At 45.7% G+C, this 18,836-nt stretch overlaps 1 protein-coding gene across 1 annotated transcript in view; it reads right to left on the reverse strand.

The window, feature by feature from the left end:
- Positions 1–11,302: 11,302 nt before the first annotated feature.
- The window catches only part of LOC137383032 (glutathione hydrolase 1 proenzyme-like), a 112,338-nt gene continuing 104,804 nt past the window's right edge, over positions 11,303–18,836 (reverse strand). The window contains exon 11 of the mRNA XM_068055626.1: positions 11,303–11,492. Within this exon, the coding sequence (XP_067911727.1) occupies positions 11,340–11,492 (153 nt within the window). The 3' untranslated portion in view covers positions 11,303–11,339. The remainder of the gene's footprint in view (positions 11,493–18,836) is intronic.

Genomic DNA, 18,836 nt, shown 5'->3' on the forward strand with positions numbered 1-18,836 from the left:
ATACCTTTTAATCTATTTACCCCATTTACCTTAGCCAGTTCTCCCCTCATAATTACATAATTGACTTTGTTTAAGTTCAAGATTCTTGTTTGTGATTGATGTCACTTTCAAACTTAACATGGAATTCTCTAGTATTCTGATCACTATTTCCCAGTGGATCATTTACTATGACATTACAAATTAACCCTGCTTTATTGCACAATACTAGATCTAAGATAACTTTATCACTCGTCGTCTTCACAATGTATTGCTCCAAGAAACTGTCCCAAAAACATTCGACAAACTCATCTTCTCTGCCACTCTTGCCAATTTCATTGTCCTAGTCTATATGAAGATTAAAGTCCCCCACAATTATTACCTTGCCTTTGTTACAAACTCCAATAATTTCTTGTTTAATGCTCTGTTCAATGGTATAACTACTGTTAGGGGGCCGATACACTACTCCCAGCAATGTTTTCTGATTCTTGCTATTCCTAATTTCCACCCATACTGATTCTACTTAATGATCTTCTGAGGCCAGATCCTTTCTCACTAATGTCCATATGTCATCCTTTACTATCAGGAATACCCCTCCTCCCTTGCTATTCTGCCTGTCTTTCCAAAATATTGTGTACCCTGGAATATTTATTTCCCAACCTTGATCACCTTGTAACCCATGTCTGTGTAATGGTGATTAGATCTAAATTATTTCGCTCTATTTGTGTCACTCGTTCATTTACCTTATTGCAGGTGCTTCACGCATTCAGATAAAGAATGCTTAATTTCATTTTTTTACTTCTATTCCCTGCAATTACCTTATTTGCTGATGTACAATTTTTGTTAAACTTTCTGTCCCTTCCTGTCCCATTCTGTTTGAATTTATCCACAACACCATACTGTTCCGATGCCTCAGCCTTTCTCTTTGGATTTCTAAATCTCTCTTCATGACCCCGCCCCCACCCCCCTCATTATCAACCGCTGGCCTTGTCTGCTGGTGCACTCTTAAGTTTGTTCACTCTGTCCTTTGCTGCCACCCTCTGATTATCCTTATCCTTATTGCTATCTTGCTCTCTTACCTTCTCCTGTCTCTTTAAATTATCACTTCTTCCCTCACTCGATCCCTCGCCCCTACTACTTAGTTTAAAGTCCTCTCTACAGCCCTAGTTATACAACTCACCAGAACACTGGTCCCAGCACAGTTCAGGTGAAGACCATCCCAATGGTACTGCTCCCACTTTCATCAGTACTAGTGCTAGTGCCCCATGAATCAAAACCCATTTCTGTCACACCAATCTTTGAGCCATGCATTTAACTCTCTGATCTTATTTACCCTACACCAATTTGCTCATGGCTCAGGTAATAATCCAGAGATTATCTTTGAGGTTCTGCTTTTTAATTTATCTCCTAGCTGCCCATGCTCCCTACACAGAACCTCTTTCCTAGTCCTGTCTATGTCATTCGTACCCACGTGGACCACGGCAACTGGATCCTTCCCCTCCCACTGCATGTTCCTCTCCAGCCTCAAGCAGATGTCCACAACCCTGGCACCAGGCAGGCCTGACACAGGTCTCTGAACTCTCGCTCTTGGCCGCAGAGTACTGTGTCTATTCTCCTGACTATATTGCCTCCTACTACCACTACATTCCTACTTAGTCCCCCTACTTGAATGACTTCCTGTACCACTGTGCCATGGCCAGTTCGCTCAACCACCCTGCATCCCCCACTCTCATCCACACAAGCTGCAAGAGCCTCAAACCTGTTGGACAACTGAAAGGGCTGTCCCTCTTCCATTTCTGCCTTCTTAATCCCCTTACTGTTCACTTGCTGTCACACCCTCCTGTCCCTGACCACTAACCAAATCAGAAGACCATATCCTAAGAAATGATATTGCCTTCTGGAACAAAGCATCCTGGTAACTTCCCCCCTCCCTGATGCATCAAAGTGTCTGTAGCTCGGCCTCCAGCTCACTGACTCTGAGCCAAAGCTCCTCGAGCCGCAGGCGCTGACTGTAGACGTACTTGCTGTGGATCACACTGGCATCCACCAGCTCCACATACTGCAGCCACAACACATCATCTCCCTGCCATCTTTATTATGTGTTAATTTATTTTTCACAATTATTTTATAATTAATAAATCCCTCATAACTAAGCCCCAGTACTAATAAGCTTTACTACTGCTGGTAAACCTTACTACTACGAATGAAACCTTATTAATAATGAGATAGATTCAGAACAGATCTTGCAGTTCAAAACTGGGCATTCATGTGGTTCTGTGGGCCATCAGCAGCAGCAAAATTGTATTCAACCACAATCTGTAACCTCAAAGACTGGGATATCCTCCACTTCACCATCAAGCCAGGGGCTTGACCCTGGTTCAATGTGAAGGGTAGAAAAGAATTCCAAGAACAGCACACACCTAAACATAAGGTACCAAGCTGGTAAAGCTACAACCCAGTACTGCATGCATGCTAAACAGCAGAAGCAGCATGCAAGAGACAGAGCGAAGCGATCCCACAACCAATGAATCAGATCAAAGCTCTGCACTCCTGTCATATCAAGCCGTGAGTGGTGGTGGACAATTAAACAAGTAATAGGAGGAGGAGGCTCCACAAGCATCCCCATCCGCAATGATGGGGGAAGGCTGGTCAGAGCAGAAGACAAGGCTAAAGCATTTGCAACCATCTTCAGCCAGAAGTGCCATGTGGATGAGCAATCTCAGTCTCCTGATATCCTGATCATCATAGATGCCAGTCTTCAGCCGATTCAATTCACTTCACATGATATCAAGAAACGGCTGAATGCATTGGATATTGAAAAGGCTATGGGCCTTGACAACATCTCAGCTGTAGTACTGAAGACTTGCACTCCAGAAGCCGCTGAGCCCCTCGCCAAGCTGTTCCAGTACAGTTACAACATGGCACCTACCCAACCGAGTAGAAATTGTCCCATTATGTCCTGTGCACAAGAAGCAGGACAAATCCAATCTGGCCCATTACTGCCCCATCATCAGCAAAGTGATGGAAGGTATCGTCGACAGTGCTATCAAGCAGCACTTACTCAGCAACAACTGCTCACCAATACTCAATTTGTGTTCTGCCAGAACCAATCAGATCCAGACCTCATTACAACCTTGGTCAAAACATGGACAAAAGAAATGAATTCCGGAGATGAGGTGAGAGTGACTGTCCTTGACATCGAGGCAGCATTTGACCAAGTTTGGCATCAAGGAGCCCTAGCAAAACTGAAATCAATGAGAATCAGGGGGTAAGCTCTCCGCTGGTTGAAGTCATACCCAGCGCAAAGGAAAATGAATCCGGTTGTTGGAGGTCAAATGTCTCAGTCGCAGGACATCACTGCAGGAGTTCCTCAGGGTAGTGTCCTACGCCCAACCATCTTCAGCTGCTTCATCAATGATCTTCCCTCCATCATAAGGTCAAAAGTGGGGATGTTCACTGATGATTGCACAATGTTCAGCACCATTCACGATTCCTCAAATAATGAAGCAATCCATGACAGCATGCAGCAAGACCTGGACAGCATTCAAGCTTGGGCTGATAAGTGGCAAGTAATATACATGCTACACAAGCACCAGGCAATGACCACTTCCAACAAAAGAGAACTTAACCATCTCCCCTGGACAAGATACCCAGGAAGGTGCCATGATGCCTTCATTCTGCACCAGTCAGATCTCTCACAGATCTTTGCACCTTCAAGCAGAGACAACGTGTGGCTCCTTGAAGATAAGGGCTCCCCTTTATGAATGTGGCTGATGATGCCAGTGAGGAGCCCTCACACTGATGCAGAGGAAAGGTTCAACCAGAGCCCCAGGAGCACACAGCACTCACTGAGCAAGCCATTGGCTTATTGAAGTGCAATTCGGGTGCCAGGACAGATCTGGAGGCACCCTTCAGAATGTGCCAGTAAGGGTGTCCAGAATGGTTGTGCTCTGCTATGCCTTGCACCACATTACACTGTAGAGAGGACTGGAGCTACAGGAGGAGGATGGGGAGCACGGCGTTGTATCCTCAGAGGAGGGGGAAGAGGAGGAGGAGGCTGAGGAGTCAGATGTGCCAGAGTCCCTGCATTCAGCTTCCATTCTTCTGTTTTCTGAAGCCTCTGGAACCTATGTAGGATTCAACCATTCTGACCCCTGCTCGAGTTCCTTTAACTAGAAATCCTTCCACTGACAGATGCAGGTGGTTATCACACCCACACCCTGTGATTGGTTGGGAAAGCTGTAAGTGGGATGTTAGTGCCATGGCTGAGTGCTGCTGTGAGAAGGTCTGCCTGTTGAATCTGTGAAAGGCACTATATAAATGCATGTACTTGGTGAATGTGTGGAACTGATGAACAACTGAGTCCGTGGAGCTGAATATATAGCATGAAAAATAAAGTTCCTATATACAGCTGTGTGTCTCTATCCAGCAGGTGGTTATAAAAACCTGTTTCACTAACATTGACAGGATTGTGGTGATAGAAAGTTTTTGAGATGGAAAAAGAAAGAAGGTTTTTTCTGGGCTGTATTGAAACCCAAACACATGAGGCTCAAGGACAGCATCCAACACTGGACCACCCCGTTCCCCCAAAATACATTCAAATACAGGACTCATAAAGCAACTTGATTTCATAATTTATTGATATTTTCATAATATGGCAGTGAAAGAAAGTTAATTAAAAAGATGTACAGCAAGGCATGAAAATAATTGTAAGAATTACAGTATTTGAAGAGACAGATTTAAGAACTCTGAGGACAGGCATCGTTACATCACACAAGCCATTTAACCACAGATACAATCGAATGTCATCAGCCTGAAAATGGGGTGGAAATTGTCACATTAAAGGGGAAACATTGCATTCAATGTATAGAGCAGAAGCATGACTGTGGAGGGGAACATCTGCTGCTCGGCTGCTGTAACTTTGGCAGAAGAGTCAACGAAAACTCCAGAAAAGCATGTAAACTCCATTTGTGCCCATTATCTGTCATTTCTTCCACCGAAGTTACAGTGAACCAGCGGAAGAAGAGCGCAAAAATTTACCCCCATGTACCTATTGATTGGAGGTGGAGGGGCGACATGATAGAGGTTTACAAAGATATGAGCGGCATGGAGAGAGTGGATAGTCAGAAGCTTTTTCCCAGGGTGGAAGAGTCAGTTACTAGGGGACATAGGTTTAAGGTGAGAGGGGCAAAGTTTAGAGGGGATGTGCGAGGCAAGTTCTTTACACAGAGGGTGGTGAGTGCCTGGAACTTGCTGCCGGGGGAGGTGGTGGAAGCAGGTACCATAGAGACGTTTAAGAGGCATCTTGACAAATACATGAATAGGAAGGGAATAGAGGGAAACGGTCCCCGGAAGTGCAGAAGGTTTTAGTTTAGGCAGGCATCAAGATCTTGGCACAGGCTTGGAGGGCAGAATGGCCTGTTCCTGTGCTGTACTGTTCTTTGTTCTTTGTTCTTGATTGTAATGTAAGGTCAGGTAAGGCACTGAGAGGCATGCAGCTTCTCACTTTGTACTTGAGATTCAATCTAGTTAAAACTGTCCACCCATTAGATCCAGACAGTGCAGCTTTGAAGTCATGCTCTGGAAATGTCTAAACTGATGTTCAGGCAGTGAAAGCTGGAAGGTTTTTCAGTATAAAAGCAAAATTCTGCAGATGCTGGAAATTTGTAATATTGCAATGTAAAGCCTGGACCGTATATTACAATATAAAATGTGGACTGTGAGTGACCGCATCAAGTATGGACTGGATATTACAAATAAAAGCAGAAAATGCTAGAAAACCTCAGCAGGTCTGGCAGCATCTGTGGAGAGAGAAACAGAGTTAATGTTTCAGGTCTGTGACCTTTCATCAAAACTGGCAAAAGTTAGGAATGTAGGCTTTGAGTGAGTGAAAGGGGGGAGGGGGAGAAAGAGCGAAAGGGGAGGTGTGTGATAGGGAAGAGGACAGAAGAGATGCCACAGAACAAAAGGCAAAGGGAGTGTGAATACTTGCAGCAAAAGACAAAGCATTAGTCTAGAGAGAGTGTTAATGGCAGAATGTTGAACAGCTCTGTCCAAAAGCAAAAACATGAAAACCCGGATGGGTCCTGGTTATACCTGTCTTTTTGTGAAGTATGACAAATATTCCTTGCTCCAGTCCCACTCAGGCCCACTCCCCCAACTCTTTTTTCCAGTACATTGATGACTGTAAGTAATCCATTCCATTGTCCCAGCTTCTCCATCTCCAACGCATCTGTTCTGATCATGTAATTTTACACAACAGCGCTTCTGATGTATCTTCGTTTTTCCTCAACCAACAATTTCCCCCCCCCCACCCCCCACTGTGGTTGACAGGACCCTCCACCATGTCCAACCCAGTTCCCACACTTCTGCCCTCACACCTTCCCCTCCCTCCCAGAACTGCGACAGGGTTCCCCTTGTCCTCATTTTCCACCCTACCAGCCTCCACATCCAAAGGATCATCCTCTGCCATTTCCGCCACCTCCAGCGTGATGCCACCGCCAGGCACATCTTCCCCTCCCCTCACCATCAGCATTCCGAAGGGCCCGTTCCCTCTATGACACCCTCGTCCACCCCTCCATCACCTGCGACACCTTGTCCCCTTCCCAGGGCATCTTCCCATGCAATCGCAGGAGGTGTAACACCTGCCCTTTTAGCTCCTCTCTCCTCACCATCCAAGGCCCCAAACACTCCTTCGAGGTGAAGCAGCTGTTTACTTGTACTTCCTTTAATTTAATGTACTGTATTCGTTGCTCACAATGTGGTCACCTCTACACTGGGGAGACCAAGCGCAGATTGGGTGACCAGTTTGCGGAACACCTCCAATCTGTCCGCAAGCTTGACCCTGAGTTTCTGCTGCTTGCCATTTTAATTCACCACCCTGCTCTCACACCCACATTTCTGTCCTTGGCCTGTTGCAGTGTTCCAGTGAAACTCAGCGCAAGCTTGAGGAACAGCAACTCGTCTTCTGATTAGGCACTCTACAGACTTCTGAACACAACATTGAGTTCAACAATTTCAGAGCATGACTGTCATTTTTTAATTTTTAACTATTTTTTTTCTTTTTTAATTTTTCATTTTAATTTATTTTATGTTTTTTAACCAGGTGCCTGTCTTAAACTTAGTTTTTCATGTTTTTGCTTTCAGATAGAGCTGTTCAATATTCTGCCATTAACACTCTCTCTGGACTAATGCTCTGTCTTTTACATCAGCCACTTTGCCTTTTGTTCTGTGACATCTCTGTCATTTGATCTCTCCTGCCCTCCGCTCTATCACACATCTTCCCTTTTTTCTTCTTCTCCCCTCTGCCCCTTTCACTTGCTCAAAGCCCATTACATTTCTAGCCTTTGCCAGTTCTAATTAAAGATCACTGACCTGAAACGTTAACTCTGTTTCTCTCTGCACAGATGCTGCCGGACCTGCTGAGTATTTCCAGCACTTTTTGTTTCTATTTAAGGTTTTCTAGTAACTTGATGCTCGGGACTTATAAAAATAAGATCGATAATTGACAAAGCACAGTCTCAAACTCAAGCCATCCTCTCCTTGTCTAGGTTTGGACTTAGAATTAGATACCAAACCCAAAATAAAATTAAAAATAATAGGGAGGTAAAAGGGGTGGAGGAGTTGCATTACTGGTCAAAGAGGATATCACAGCTGTGCTGAAGGAAGGCACTATGGAAGACTCGAGTTGTGAGGCAATATGGGCACAACTCAGAAATAGGAAGGGTGCGGTAACAATGTTGGGGCTGTACTACAGGCCTCCCAACAGCGAGCGTGAGATAGAGGTACAAATATGTAAACAGATTATGGAAAGATGTAGGAGCAACAGGGCGGTGGTGATAGGAGATTTAAATTTTCCCAATATTGACTGGGATTCACTTAGTGTTAGAGGTCTAGATGGAGCAGAATTTGTAAGGAGCATCCAGGAGGGTTTTCTAGAGCAGTATGTATATTGTCCAACTCGGGAAGGGGCCATACTGGACCTGGTGTTGGGGAATGAGCCGGGCCAGGTGGTTGAAGTTTCAGTAGGGGACTACTTTGGGAATAGTGATCACAATTCCGTAAGTTTTAGAATACTCATGGACAAAGATGAGAGTGGTCCTAAAGGAAGAGTGCTAAACTGGGGGAAGGCCAACTATACCAAAATTCGGCAGGAGCTGGGGGATGTAAATTGGGAGCAGCTGTTTGAAAGTAAATCCACATTTGATATGTGGGAGGCTTTTAAAGAGAGGTTGATTAGCATGCAGGAGAGACATGTTCCTGTGAAAATGAGGGATAGAAATGGCAAGATTAGGGAACCATGGATGACAGGTGAAATTGTGAGACTAGCTAAGAGGAAAAAGGAAGCATACATAAGGTCTAGGCGGCTGACGAAAGACGAAGCTTTGAAAGAATATCGGGATTGTAGGCGCAATCTGAAACGAGGAATTAAGAGGGCTAAAAGGGGTCATGAAATATCTTTAGCAAACAGGGTTAAGGAAAATTCGGCAGGAGCTGGGGGATGTAAATTGGGAGCAGCTGTTTGAAGGTAAATCCACATTTGATATGTGGGAGGCTTTTAAAGAGAGGTTGATTAGCGTGCATATATAAGGAGCAAGATGGTAACTAGAGAAAGGATTGGCCCAATCAAGGACAAAGGAGGAAAGTTATGCGTGGAGTCAGAGAAAATGGGTGAGATTCGAAACGAGTACTTTGCATCGGTATTCACCGAGGAGAGGGATATGACGGATGTTGAGGTTAGGGACAGATGTTTGATTACTCTCGGTCAAGTCGGCATAAGGAGGGAGGAAGAGTTGGGTATTCTAAAAGGCATTAAGGTGGACAAGTCCCCAGGTCCGGATGGGATCTATCCCAGATTACTGTGGGAAGCGAGAGAGGAAATAGCTGGGACCTTAACAGATATCTTTGCAGCATCCTTAAACACGGGTGAGGTCCCGGAGGACTGGAGAATTGCTAATGTTGTCCCCTTGTTTAAGAAGGGTAGCAGAGATAATCCTGGTAATTATAGACCGGTGAGCCTGGCGTCAGTGGTAGGGAAGCTGCTGGAGAAGATACTGAGGGATAGGATCTATTCCCATTTGGAAGAAAATGGGCTTATCAGTGATAGACAACATGGTTTTGTGCAGCGAAGGTCATGTCTTACCAACTTAATAGAATTCTTTGAGGAAGTGACAAAGTTGATTGATGAGGGAAGGGCTGTAGATGTCGTATACATGGACTTCAGTAAGGCGTTTGACAAGGTTCCCCATGGTAGGCTGATGGAGAAAGTGAAGGCGCATGGGGTCCAAGGTGTACTAGCCAGATGGATAAAGAACTGGCTGGGCAACAGGAGACAGAGAGTAGCAGTGGAAGGGAGTTTCTCAAAATGGAGACGTGTGACCAGTGGTGTTCCACAGGGATCCGTGCTGGGACCACTGTTGTTTGTGATATACATAAATGATTTGAAGGAAAGTATAGGTGGTCTGATTAGCAAGTTTGCAGATGACACTAAGATTGGTGGAGTAGCAGATAGTGAAGGGGACTGTCAGAGAATACAGCAGAATATAGATAGACTGGAGAGTTGGGCAGAGAAATGGCAGATGGAGTTCAATCAGGGCAAATGCGAGGTGATGCATTTTGGAAGATCTAATTCAAGAGTGAACTATACAGTAAATGGAAAAGTCCTGGGGAAAATTGATGTACAGAGAGATTTGGGTGTTCAGGTCCATTGTTCCCTGAAGTTGGCAATGCAGGTCAATAGGGTGGTCAAGAAGGCATACGGCATGCTTTCCTTCATCGGACGGGGTATTGAGTACAAGAGTTGGCAGGTCATGTTACAGTTGTATAGGACTTTGGTTCGGCCACATTTGGAATACTGCGTGCAGTTCTGGTCGCCACATTACCAAAAGGATGTGGATGCTTTGGAGAGGGTGCAGAGGAGGTTCACCAGGATGTTGCCTGGTATGGAGGGCGCTAGCTATGAAGAGAGGTTGAGTAGATTAGGATTATTTTCATTAGAAAGACGGAGGTTGAGGAGGGACCTGATTGAGGTGTACAAAATCATGAGAGGTATAGACAGGGTGGATAGCAAGAAGCTTTTTCCCAGAGTGGGGGATTCAATTACAAGGGAACACGAGTTCAAAGTGAAAGGGGAAAAGTTTAGGGGGGATATGCGTGGAAAGTTCTTTACGCAGAGGGTGGTGGGTGCCTGGAACGCGTTGCCAGCGGAGGTGGTAGACGCGGGCACGATAGCGTCTTTTAAGATGTATCTAGACAGATACATGAATGGGCAGGAAGTAAAGAGATACAGACCCTTAGAAAGTAGGCAACAGGTTTAGATAGAGGATTTGGATCGGCGTAGGCTTGGAGGGCCGAAGGGCCTGTTCCTGTGCTGTAATTTTTCTTTGTCCTTCTTCTTTGAATAGCTGCTTTGCAAACTCGAGTGGGTTGAATTTGTCTCTGATGAAGAATGAATAATTTAATTTCCCATATCAGACATTACTGAGAGATTACTTTGAGATTAAAGTTTTTTTAAACTAAGTGAAAGATATGGGGCAGTTTTGTGCTGAGTTCTCGATTGGGAATTGTTCAAACACATATCAAACTCTTACAGCCAGTAAAGAGAGATTTTCATCCCATCAGTCTGGCCTGGGCTGGATTTGGCTCTGAGTCTGAGAGCTGAAAATAAACTATTTAACTCTCTGTGCATCCATTTCCTGACCAACACTGCAGTTACTTTTAAAATTATTTCATTAATTTTTTTAAATGATGAATCTGGATGAGAAGGTCGTTGAGGCTGTATTGTAGCCGATATCTCCCTTTGCAAGACCTGTCTGTGTCTGCTTCAGCAAGATTGGCTTTTTCAGAGTAAAAGTGCAGTAAAAACAGTGCATTGGAAAAATTTGATAGAAGGATTTAGTTTCGTTTAGTTTAGTTTAGTTTAGTTTAGTTTAGAGATACAGCACTGAAACAGGCCCTTCGGCCCACCGAGTCTGTGCCGACCATCAACCACCCATTTATACTAACCCTACACTCCCACTACATCCCAACTGTCCCTATATTTCCCTACCACCTACCTATACTAGGGGCAATTTATAACAGCCAATTTACCTACCAACCTGCAAGTCTTTTGGCTGTGGGAGGAAACCGGAGCACCCGGAGAAAACCCACGCAGACACAGGGAGAACTTGCAAACTCCACACAGGCAGTACCCAGAAACGAACACGGGTCGCTGGAGATATGAGGCTGCGGTGCTAACCACTGCGCCACTGTTTATTGATTATATGGACATGGTGTGTCTCCCTGGGTTACTCATTCATAAATCTGCAATGTTGTTGTATGTATGCACTTCAGCACAATTACAGGTTGTCGATTGCACAGGCCCATCAGTAACCTGCAGGTTTGCCACCTTTTCGATAGTCTGATTCAGCAAACCACTTTCCTCCATCTCTGACGATGGCCTGGACTACACCCCCTGATGTAAGCTTGGTTAACACCTTCAATGTATGGTGCCTCGCTTCTAAGCCCTCTTGTACTGCCTGAAAAACAATAGATAAAAGTCAATAAGTATTAGAAATTCATTATTTAAAACTGGGTTTTAGTAATTTAAAATGTATTCCAGACTTTTCCTGTAATTTACTGATATTGGAATGGTATAGATGAGGAGAGGATACATTTTGTGATGTTCTGTGCCAGTAGTGAGGCCTTGCCTAGTCAATGCATTGGAACAGGAAAAGCCCATTTAGTCCCTCGAGCTGACTTCACCATTCAATTAAATCATGGCTGATCTGCAGCTCAACTCCATTTACCTGTCTTTGATCCACATTCCTCAATACCCTCACTGAAACAAATCTATCAACACCAGTGTTCAAACCTCCAATTATCACCCCCACATCCACAGCCTTTTGGGGAAGAGAATTCCATATTTCTACTTCCCTTTGTGTGAAAAACTGCTTCCAGATTTCACACCTGAATGGTCTAGGTCTAATTTGGAGATTATGTAGATAGAAGCAAAAAATTACAAAGAGACATTGATAGATTAAGTGAATGGGATAAACTGTGGCAAATGGATTTCAGTGCAGGCCAATGTGAGGTCATCTACTTTGGACCTAAAAAGGACAGAACAGGGTACTTTCTAAATGGTGTAAAGCAAGAAACAGTGGAAGTCAAAAGTGACTTGGGGATCCAAGTACATAGATCATTAAAATGTCATAAACAGGTACAGGAAATAATCAAAAAGGTTAATGGAATTCTGGTCTTTATATCTAGATTGCTGGAATACATGGGGCTGAAGTGATGCTTTAGCTATATAAAGCCCTGGATAGACCACAGCTGGAGTTACTGTGAGCAGTTTTCGGCACCACACCTTAGGAAAGATATTGGAGGGAGTGCAGTGTAGATTTACTGGATGATATCTGTGGCTAAAAATTTGATGAAGTTCATTAGTGGGCATGGGGTTCGTGATGCATGATTACTCCGTGCTCAGTCAAGTTGAAGCAGGCAGCACACAAACTTCATGCTCCTGCTCATCAACATGATTGTGACAACGCACGCCGCTAACTGGCTGTACCATCAGTAGGGGCCCAGGTGTGTTCGTGGCTAGCAGACACATAGCCTGCACTTGTTAAAGGTAGCCTGCCTCTCTATAAGGGGAGGTGCACTCAGGCTACAGCAGCTAGTGGAACTGTGTTATGAAGTCTTTGAAGGAAGGAAGCAAACTACCAATGGAGCAGCTAGCCAGAGAGAGGGCTCCCAGGTTCTATGCTGCGGCACTGTAAGCCTTAGTCCAGGAGGTCAAGAGAAGGAGACAGGCCATGTTTCTACAGGGAGCCAGAAGGTGCTTAAAGCATACCCTGCCAAGGGAATGGGAGCCGGTGACCAGAGAGTTGAATCCCCAGACTCTGGCCTCGTGACCTGGCTGCAGTGCCAAAAAATATTCAATGACCTCACACAAGTGGTCAAGTTCAGTGAATGCATCTTCAAATGGCATCTCCAACTCACTGCATCACTGTTAGGTGCAGGCATTATGCAATGCTTTTATTGTTGCTGGTTTCTTTTCAGGATTTTGGCCAAGAGGATGCAGTGATGGTCTGTAGCAGAGGGATGGAAAGGTGGGGAATTGTGGAGCAGCACAATGATATGAAGATGAGATTTCAGAGAAACTGGAATCCGTGTAGTCGTTCATGAGCAGCCGGTCCGGGGATAAGGAGTCCTGGATGCTTCCTTCCTTCCTTCTCCTCCTCCGCATGAGTTGCTGTCTGAAGGCCTGATGGCAAAGCCTGTGCCCTCATGAGACCGAGGTTTTCAAGAACGCAGCAGCACACCAGAAATTTAGAGACAACCCCACCCCCACCCCCACCCCCACCCCAGCGCGTACTGGAGGGCTTTCTGAGTGGTCCAGGCATCAGAACCATTGTTTCAGAACACCAAATGGTGTTCCTGGTGGCAGCATGGCTCTCGTGTTAGCCATGGATGGTCAGATGGGGGAGGGGAGTCATGAGTCAGGTGTAGAGTGGCTAACTCATGTTCCTAACTTGCCAGTCTCTGGTTCATCATGGTGGCACGAGGATAGCGGGTATGGCTGACTGGTGCTAGACAAATTCATCATGGATGCTGCCAAGATAGCAGGCATTCACTAACAGGTTATTCTGTGTACGATTGCACACCAAATGCATGTTATGGGGATGGTAGCATAGTGGTAATGTTATTGGACAGTAATCTAGAGGCCTGAAATAATGCTCTGGGAACCTAATACAAATTCCACCATGGTAGCTGGGGGAATTAAATAAATCTGGAATAAAAAAGCTAGTCTAAATAATGACAAGAAGTAGGAGCAGAAGGAGGTCATGTGGCCCCTTGAGCCTGCTCTGCCACTTAATAAGATCATGGCTGATCTGATTGTGGCCTGAATTCCAATTTCCTGCCAACCCCCCACCCCCCCCATACCCCCTGACTCCCTTGTTGATCAAAAAACTGTCTAACTCAGCCTTGAATATATTCAATGACCCAGCCTCCACTGCTCTCTGCGGAAGAAAATTCCAAGCACTAGCAACCTTCAGAGAAGAAATTCCTCCCTATCTCCGTCTTAAATGGGAAACCCCTTCTTCTGAAACTGTGTCCCCAGTTCTAGATTCCCCCACGAGGGGAAACATCCTCTCAGTATCTACCCTGTCAAACCCCCCACAAATCTTACATGTTTCAATAAGATCACCGCTCATTCTTCTAAACTCCATTGAGTATAGACCCAACCTGCTAAACCTTTCCTCATAAGGGAAACCCCTAATCCCAGGCATTAACCTAGTGAATGTTCTCTGAACTGCTTCCAATGCAAGCATATCCTTCCTTAAGTAAGGTGACTAAAACTGTACACAGTACTCTAGGTGCAGTCTCACCAATGCCCTATACAACTGTAGCAAGGCCTCTCTACTTTTATACTCCATCCCCCCTACAATAAAGGCCAACAATCCATCTGCCTTCCCGATTACAGCCCCCCTGTACTGCAGCATTCTGCAGTCTCTCTCCATATCAATAATATTCTGCTTTTCTATCCCTCCTGCCAAAGTAGACAACCTTACAGTTTGCCACATTATACTCCATCTGCCAGACTTTTGCCCACTCACTCAACCTATCTATATCCCTTTGCAGACTCTATGTATCCTCCTCACAACTTACTTTCCTATCTATCTTCATATGGTCAACAAATCTGGCTGCAATACACTTGGTCCCTTCTTCCAAGTCAGCCCATTTCAATATTTGGGAAGCTTCAAAGAAATGGGTCTCATAAACCCAATTTTCTCCTAACACGGGAAAAAGAGCAGAGGGAGTGACTGAGGAGGGCTCTGTGAACAGATGATGCACGAATGCCAGCAGCAAACAGAACAAGAAGGTGAGACTACTCAGAATGTAGCCATTGAGGAAAGGCATCATCAAAAACGTGCATTTATACGTCATTGCATCATCAGAACAAGGTCACCTCACCTTTAGGTGTTAGAGATGCAATGCCAGAGGCGCCTAAACATGGCACATTAAGTGTTCACTTACATTTGTAGGATCCTGCATCCTGCCAGTTGCCCAGAAGGTTACCGCTGTACTCAATTTCTTTGCTAACATTGCCTTCCAAGGATCAATGGGCGACATATGAGGCATCTCACAGTCTGTGACCCATCAAATAGGTGACCAATGCCCTGTTCTGTCATTCCAATAATTTGATCTACTTCCCTGTAGATGAGGATAGCCAGGCAGCAAGCTCAGCGCCCTTCAGCTGTATCGCTAGTTTCCCAACAGTTCAAGAGGTGATCGCGTGCACTCATGTGGCAATAATCTGCAGCATTTGGCACTGGCAAAGGCTTCCACTGTTATGAACGTACAACTGACTTGTGACCACAGGATAAGAATCATGCAGGTTTGTGCACGATTCCCAGGTGATGTCATGACTCATACATTTTGCATAGTTCACAGTGGAGAGAAATTTTTGATGAAGCAGCAGAATTTGATGGCTACATTCTGGGCGACAAGGGCTAATCCCTTTGGACATGGTTAGTGACACCAGTGCGACAACCCCATAGCACAGCTGAAGATGGATACAATGCTGCTCACTCAGATTCATCATCGAGCAGACCACTGGCATGTTCAAAATGCGATTCTGCTGCCTTGAACATTTGGAGGGGCTCATGGGTACGCGCCACAAAGAGTCTCACAATGCATTTGCATTGCACAACCTGTCCATTCGATGCGGTCACAATTTGCATACAGTGCAAGAGGAGGCACAGGAGTCATCCCCAGGTGAGGATGACTATGAAGATGAGGAGGAGAACAGTACAAATGATGCCATTGCAGATATAAGGGCCATGAAGAGTCATACAAAGGATATCATATATTAATGTTTCAGCCAACATTGAGTCACTTGATGAAGTCTATTTGGATGGAATGAAAACAATCTACATATGTTAAATAAAAACAAGAAATGCTGGAACCACTCAGCAGGTCTGGCAGCATCTGTGAAAAGAGAAGCAGAGTTAACGTTTCGGGTCAGTGACCCTTCATCGGTACATATGTTAACATAGGCCTGCGTTCTGATTCATAGCTGTAATGTAAAAGAAGGGCTATAATGACAGCACCACTTAACCTGCATTGGAGATGTGCCTGCTCCCGCCCCGAACTCGAAAACTTTATCAACTTTGCTTCCAATTTCCACCCTTCTCTCACCTTTACATGGTCCATCTCTGACACTTCCCTTCCCTTCCTCGACTTCTCTGTCTCCATCTCTGGGGATAGGTTGTCTACCAATATCCATTATAAGCCCACTGACTCCCACAGCTACCTCGACTACACTTCTTCACACCCTACCTCCTGTAAGGACTCCATTCCATTCTCCCAGTTTCTCCGTCTCCGACGCATCTGCTCTGATGATGCTACCTTCCATGACGGTGCTTCTGATATGACCTCCTTTTTCCTCAACCGAGGATTTCCCCCCACTGTGGTTGACAGGGCCCTCAACCGTGTCCGACCCATTCCCCGCACCTCTACCCTCACCCCTTCCCCTCCCTCCCAGAACCGTGACAGGGTTCCCCTTGTCCTCACTTTTCATCCCACCAGCCTCCATATCCAAAGGATCATCCTCCGCCATTTTCGCCACCTCCAGCGTGATGCCACTACCAGTCGCATCTTCCCCTCCCTTCCCCTGTCAGCATTCCGAAGGGATCGTTCCCTCCGCGACACCCTGGTCCACTCCTCCATTACCCCCACCACCTCGTCCCCGTCCCAGGGCACCTTCCCTTGCAATCGCAGGAGGTGTAATACCTGCCCATTTACCTCCTCTCTCCTCACTATCCCAGGCCCCAAACACTCCTTTCAGGTGAAGCAGCGATTTACTTGTACTTCTTTCAATGTAGTATACTGTATTCGCTGCTCACAGTGTGGTCTCCTCTACATTGGGGAGACCAAGCGCAGACTGGGTGACCGCTTTGCGGAACATCTCCGCTCAGTCCGCAAGCAGGACCCTGAGCTTCCGGTTGCTTGCCATTTCAACACTCCCCCCTGCTCTCATGCTCACATCTCTGTCCTGGGATTGCTGCAGTGTTCCAGTGAACATCAACGCAAGCTCGAGGAACAGCATCTCATCTACCGATTAGGCACACTACAGCCTGCCGGACTGAACATTGAGTTCAATAATTTCAGAGCATGACAGCCCCCCACTTTACTTTCATTTTTAGTCATTTTTAGTTATTTTTTCTTCCTTTTTTTTGCATTCCTTTTTACATTTTTTGCATTTATTTCATTTCATCTTAGTTTGTTCAGTTTGCTTACCCACTGTTTTTTTCAGGTTGTTTTTCTTCAGGTTTGCACTTGCTGATGTTCTATATTCAGTATATTCACACCTAATCTGTACTAATGCTTTGTCTTTCAAAACACCATTAACATATTGTTTGCCTTTGCTCTGTGACCTTTTGGTCAGCTATGTGGCCTGGTCCAATCTGCACCTTCTCCTTTGTTATCTCTTGCCCAACCCCCACCTCACTTGTTTATAATCTGTGACTTTTCTAATATTTGTCAGTTCCGAAGAAGGGTCACTGACCCGAAACGTTAACTCTGCTTCTCTTTCTACAGATGCTGCCAGACCTGCTGAGTGAATCCAGCATTTCTTGTTTTTGTTTCAGATTTCCAGCATCCGCAGTATTTTGCTTTTATTTTAGTGTTTAATTCACTGCCACTTCTCTTCCAGGAATGCCTACCTTGAAGAAGTTCTGCTCTTCTCTCCGACGGGATTTTCGTTTGTCTCTTTTACCTTGTTCACCTTCATTGCTTTCTATTTCCCTCCTGGTGTTTGATAAGGTATCTACCAAAACTCGTTTTCACAGCCACATCTCCTTCCTCAGTGACTGTCTCCGGCTCCGACTGATTCCACGTGGATTCCAACTGCAGTTTCACCCATCATGCTTTGAAACCACCCAGGATCACAGGTATCTCCGAGAAATACAACGTTCCTCGGACTGCTACTCTCGCCGCATCCTGAGATCTACACTCAGTGCTATGCGCCGCCATATGCACACACTGGACCTCTCTCTCCAGCAGCACCGTCTCACCTTATCTCAAATCTGTTCTACTCCGCAGTTTCATCTCATCTTACGTCTCATCCGACGCATTAACAAAAAACTTTTTTTCTTCCTTTCAGGTGTTAAGGAACGCAAGCTCCAGCAGCTGATGGGGACTAATGCCCCTCCAGATCCTCCTTCCGCTTCACTTCCCTCTGACCCCACCCCTTCTGATCTGACCCCTTGCCGTGTATTCACTATACCCTCTGACCTCCCCCTCTCTGATGCTGAGCGTTCTGTACTCAGCAAAGGACTCAGTTTTATCCCCTTACGCCCCCACCTCAATGAATTTCGCGCTCGGCATGACGTTGAGCTCTTCTTCCGTCGCCTCCGCCTCCGGGCTCACTTCTTTGACCAGGAGTCCTCGCCCCGACCAGCAGACCCATTCACCCGCCTCCAGTATTCTCCCTCTACCTGGACCCCTCACCCTGGCCTCTTACCCGCTCTTCATCTCTTCATTGAAAACTGTCGGCGAGACATTGGTCGTCTCAATTTCTCTGCCCCCCTCACTCACTCTAACCTGTCCCCCTCTGAACTTGAGGCACTCCGTTCTCTCAGGTCTAACCCCGACATGGTCATCAAACCTGCAGACAAGGGTGGTGCTGTTGTTGTATGGCGTACCGACCTCTACCTTGCAGAAGCTCAACGCCAACTCACAGACACCTCTTCCTACCTCCCTCTGGACCATGACCCCACCACCGAACATCAAGCCACCGTCCAAAGGACTGTCACTGACCTCATCTCCTCTGGAGATCTTCCCTCTACAGCTTCCAACCTCATAGTCCCGCAACC

Source organism: Heterodontus francisci, chromosome 23 (genome assembly GCF_036365525.1).
Source record: "Heterodontus francisci isolate sHetFra1 chromosome 23, sHetFra1.hap1, whole genome shotgun sequence".
Taxonomy (NCBI): Eukaryota; Metazoa; Chordata; class Chondrichthyes; order Heterodontiformes; family Heterodontidae; genus Heterodontus; species Heterodontus francisci.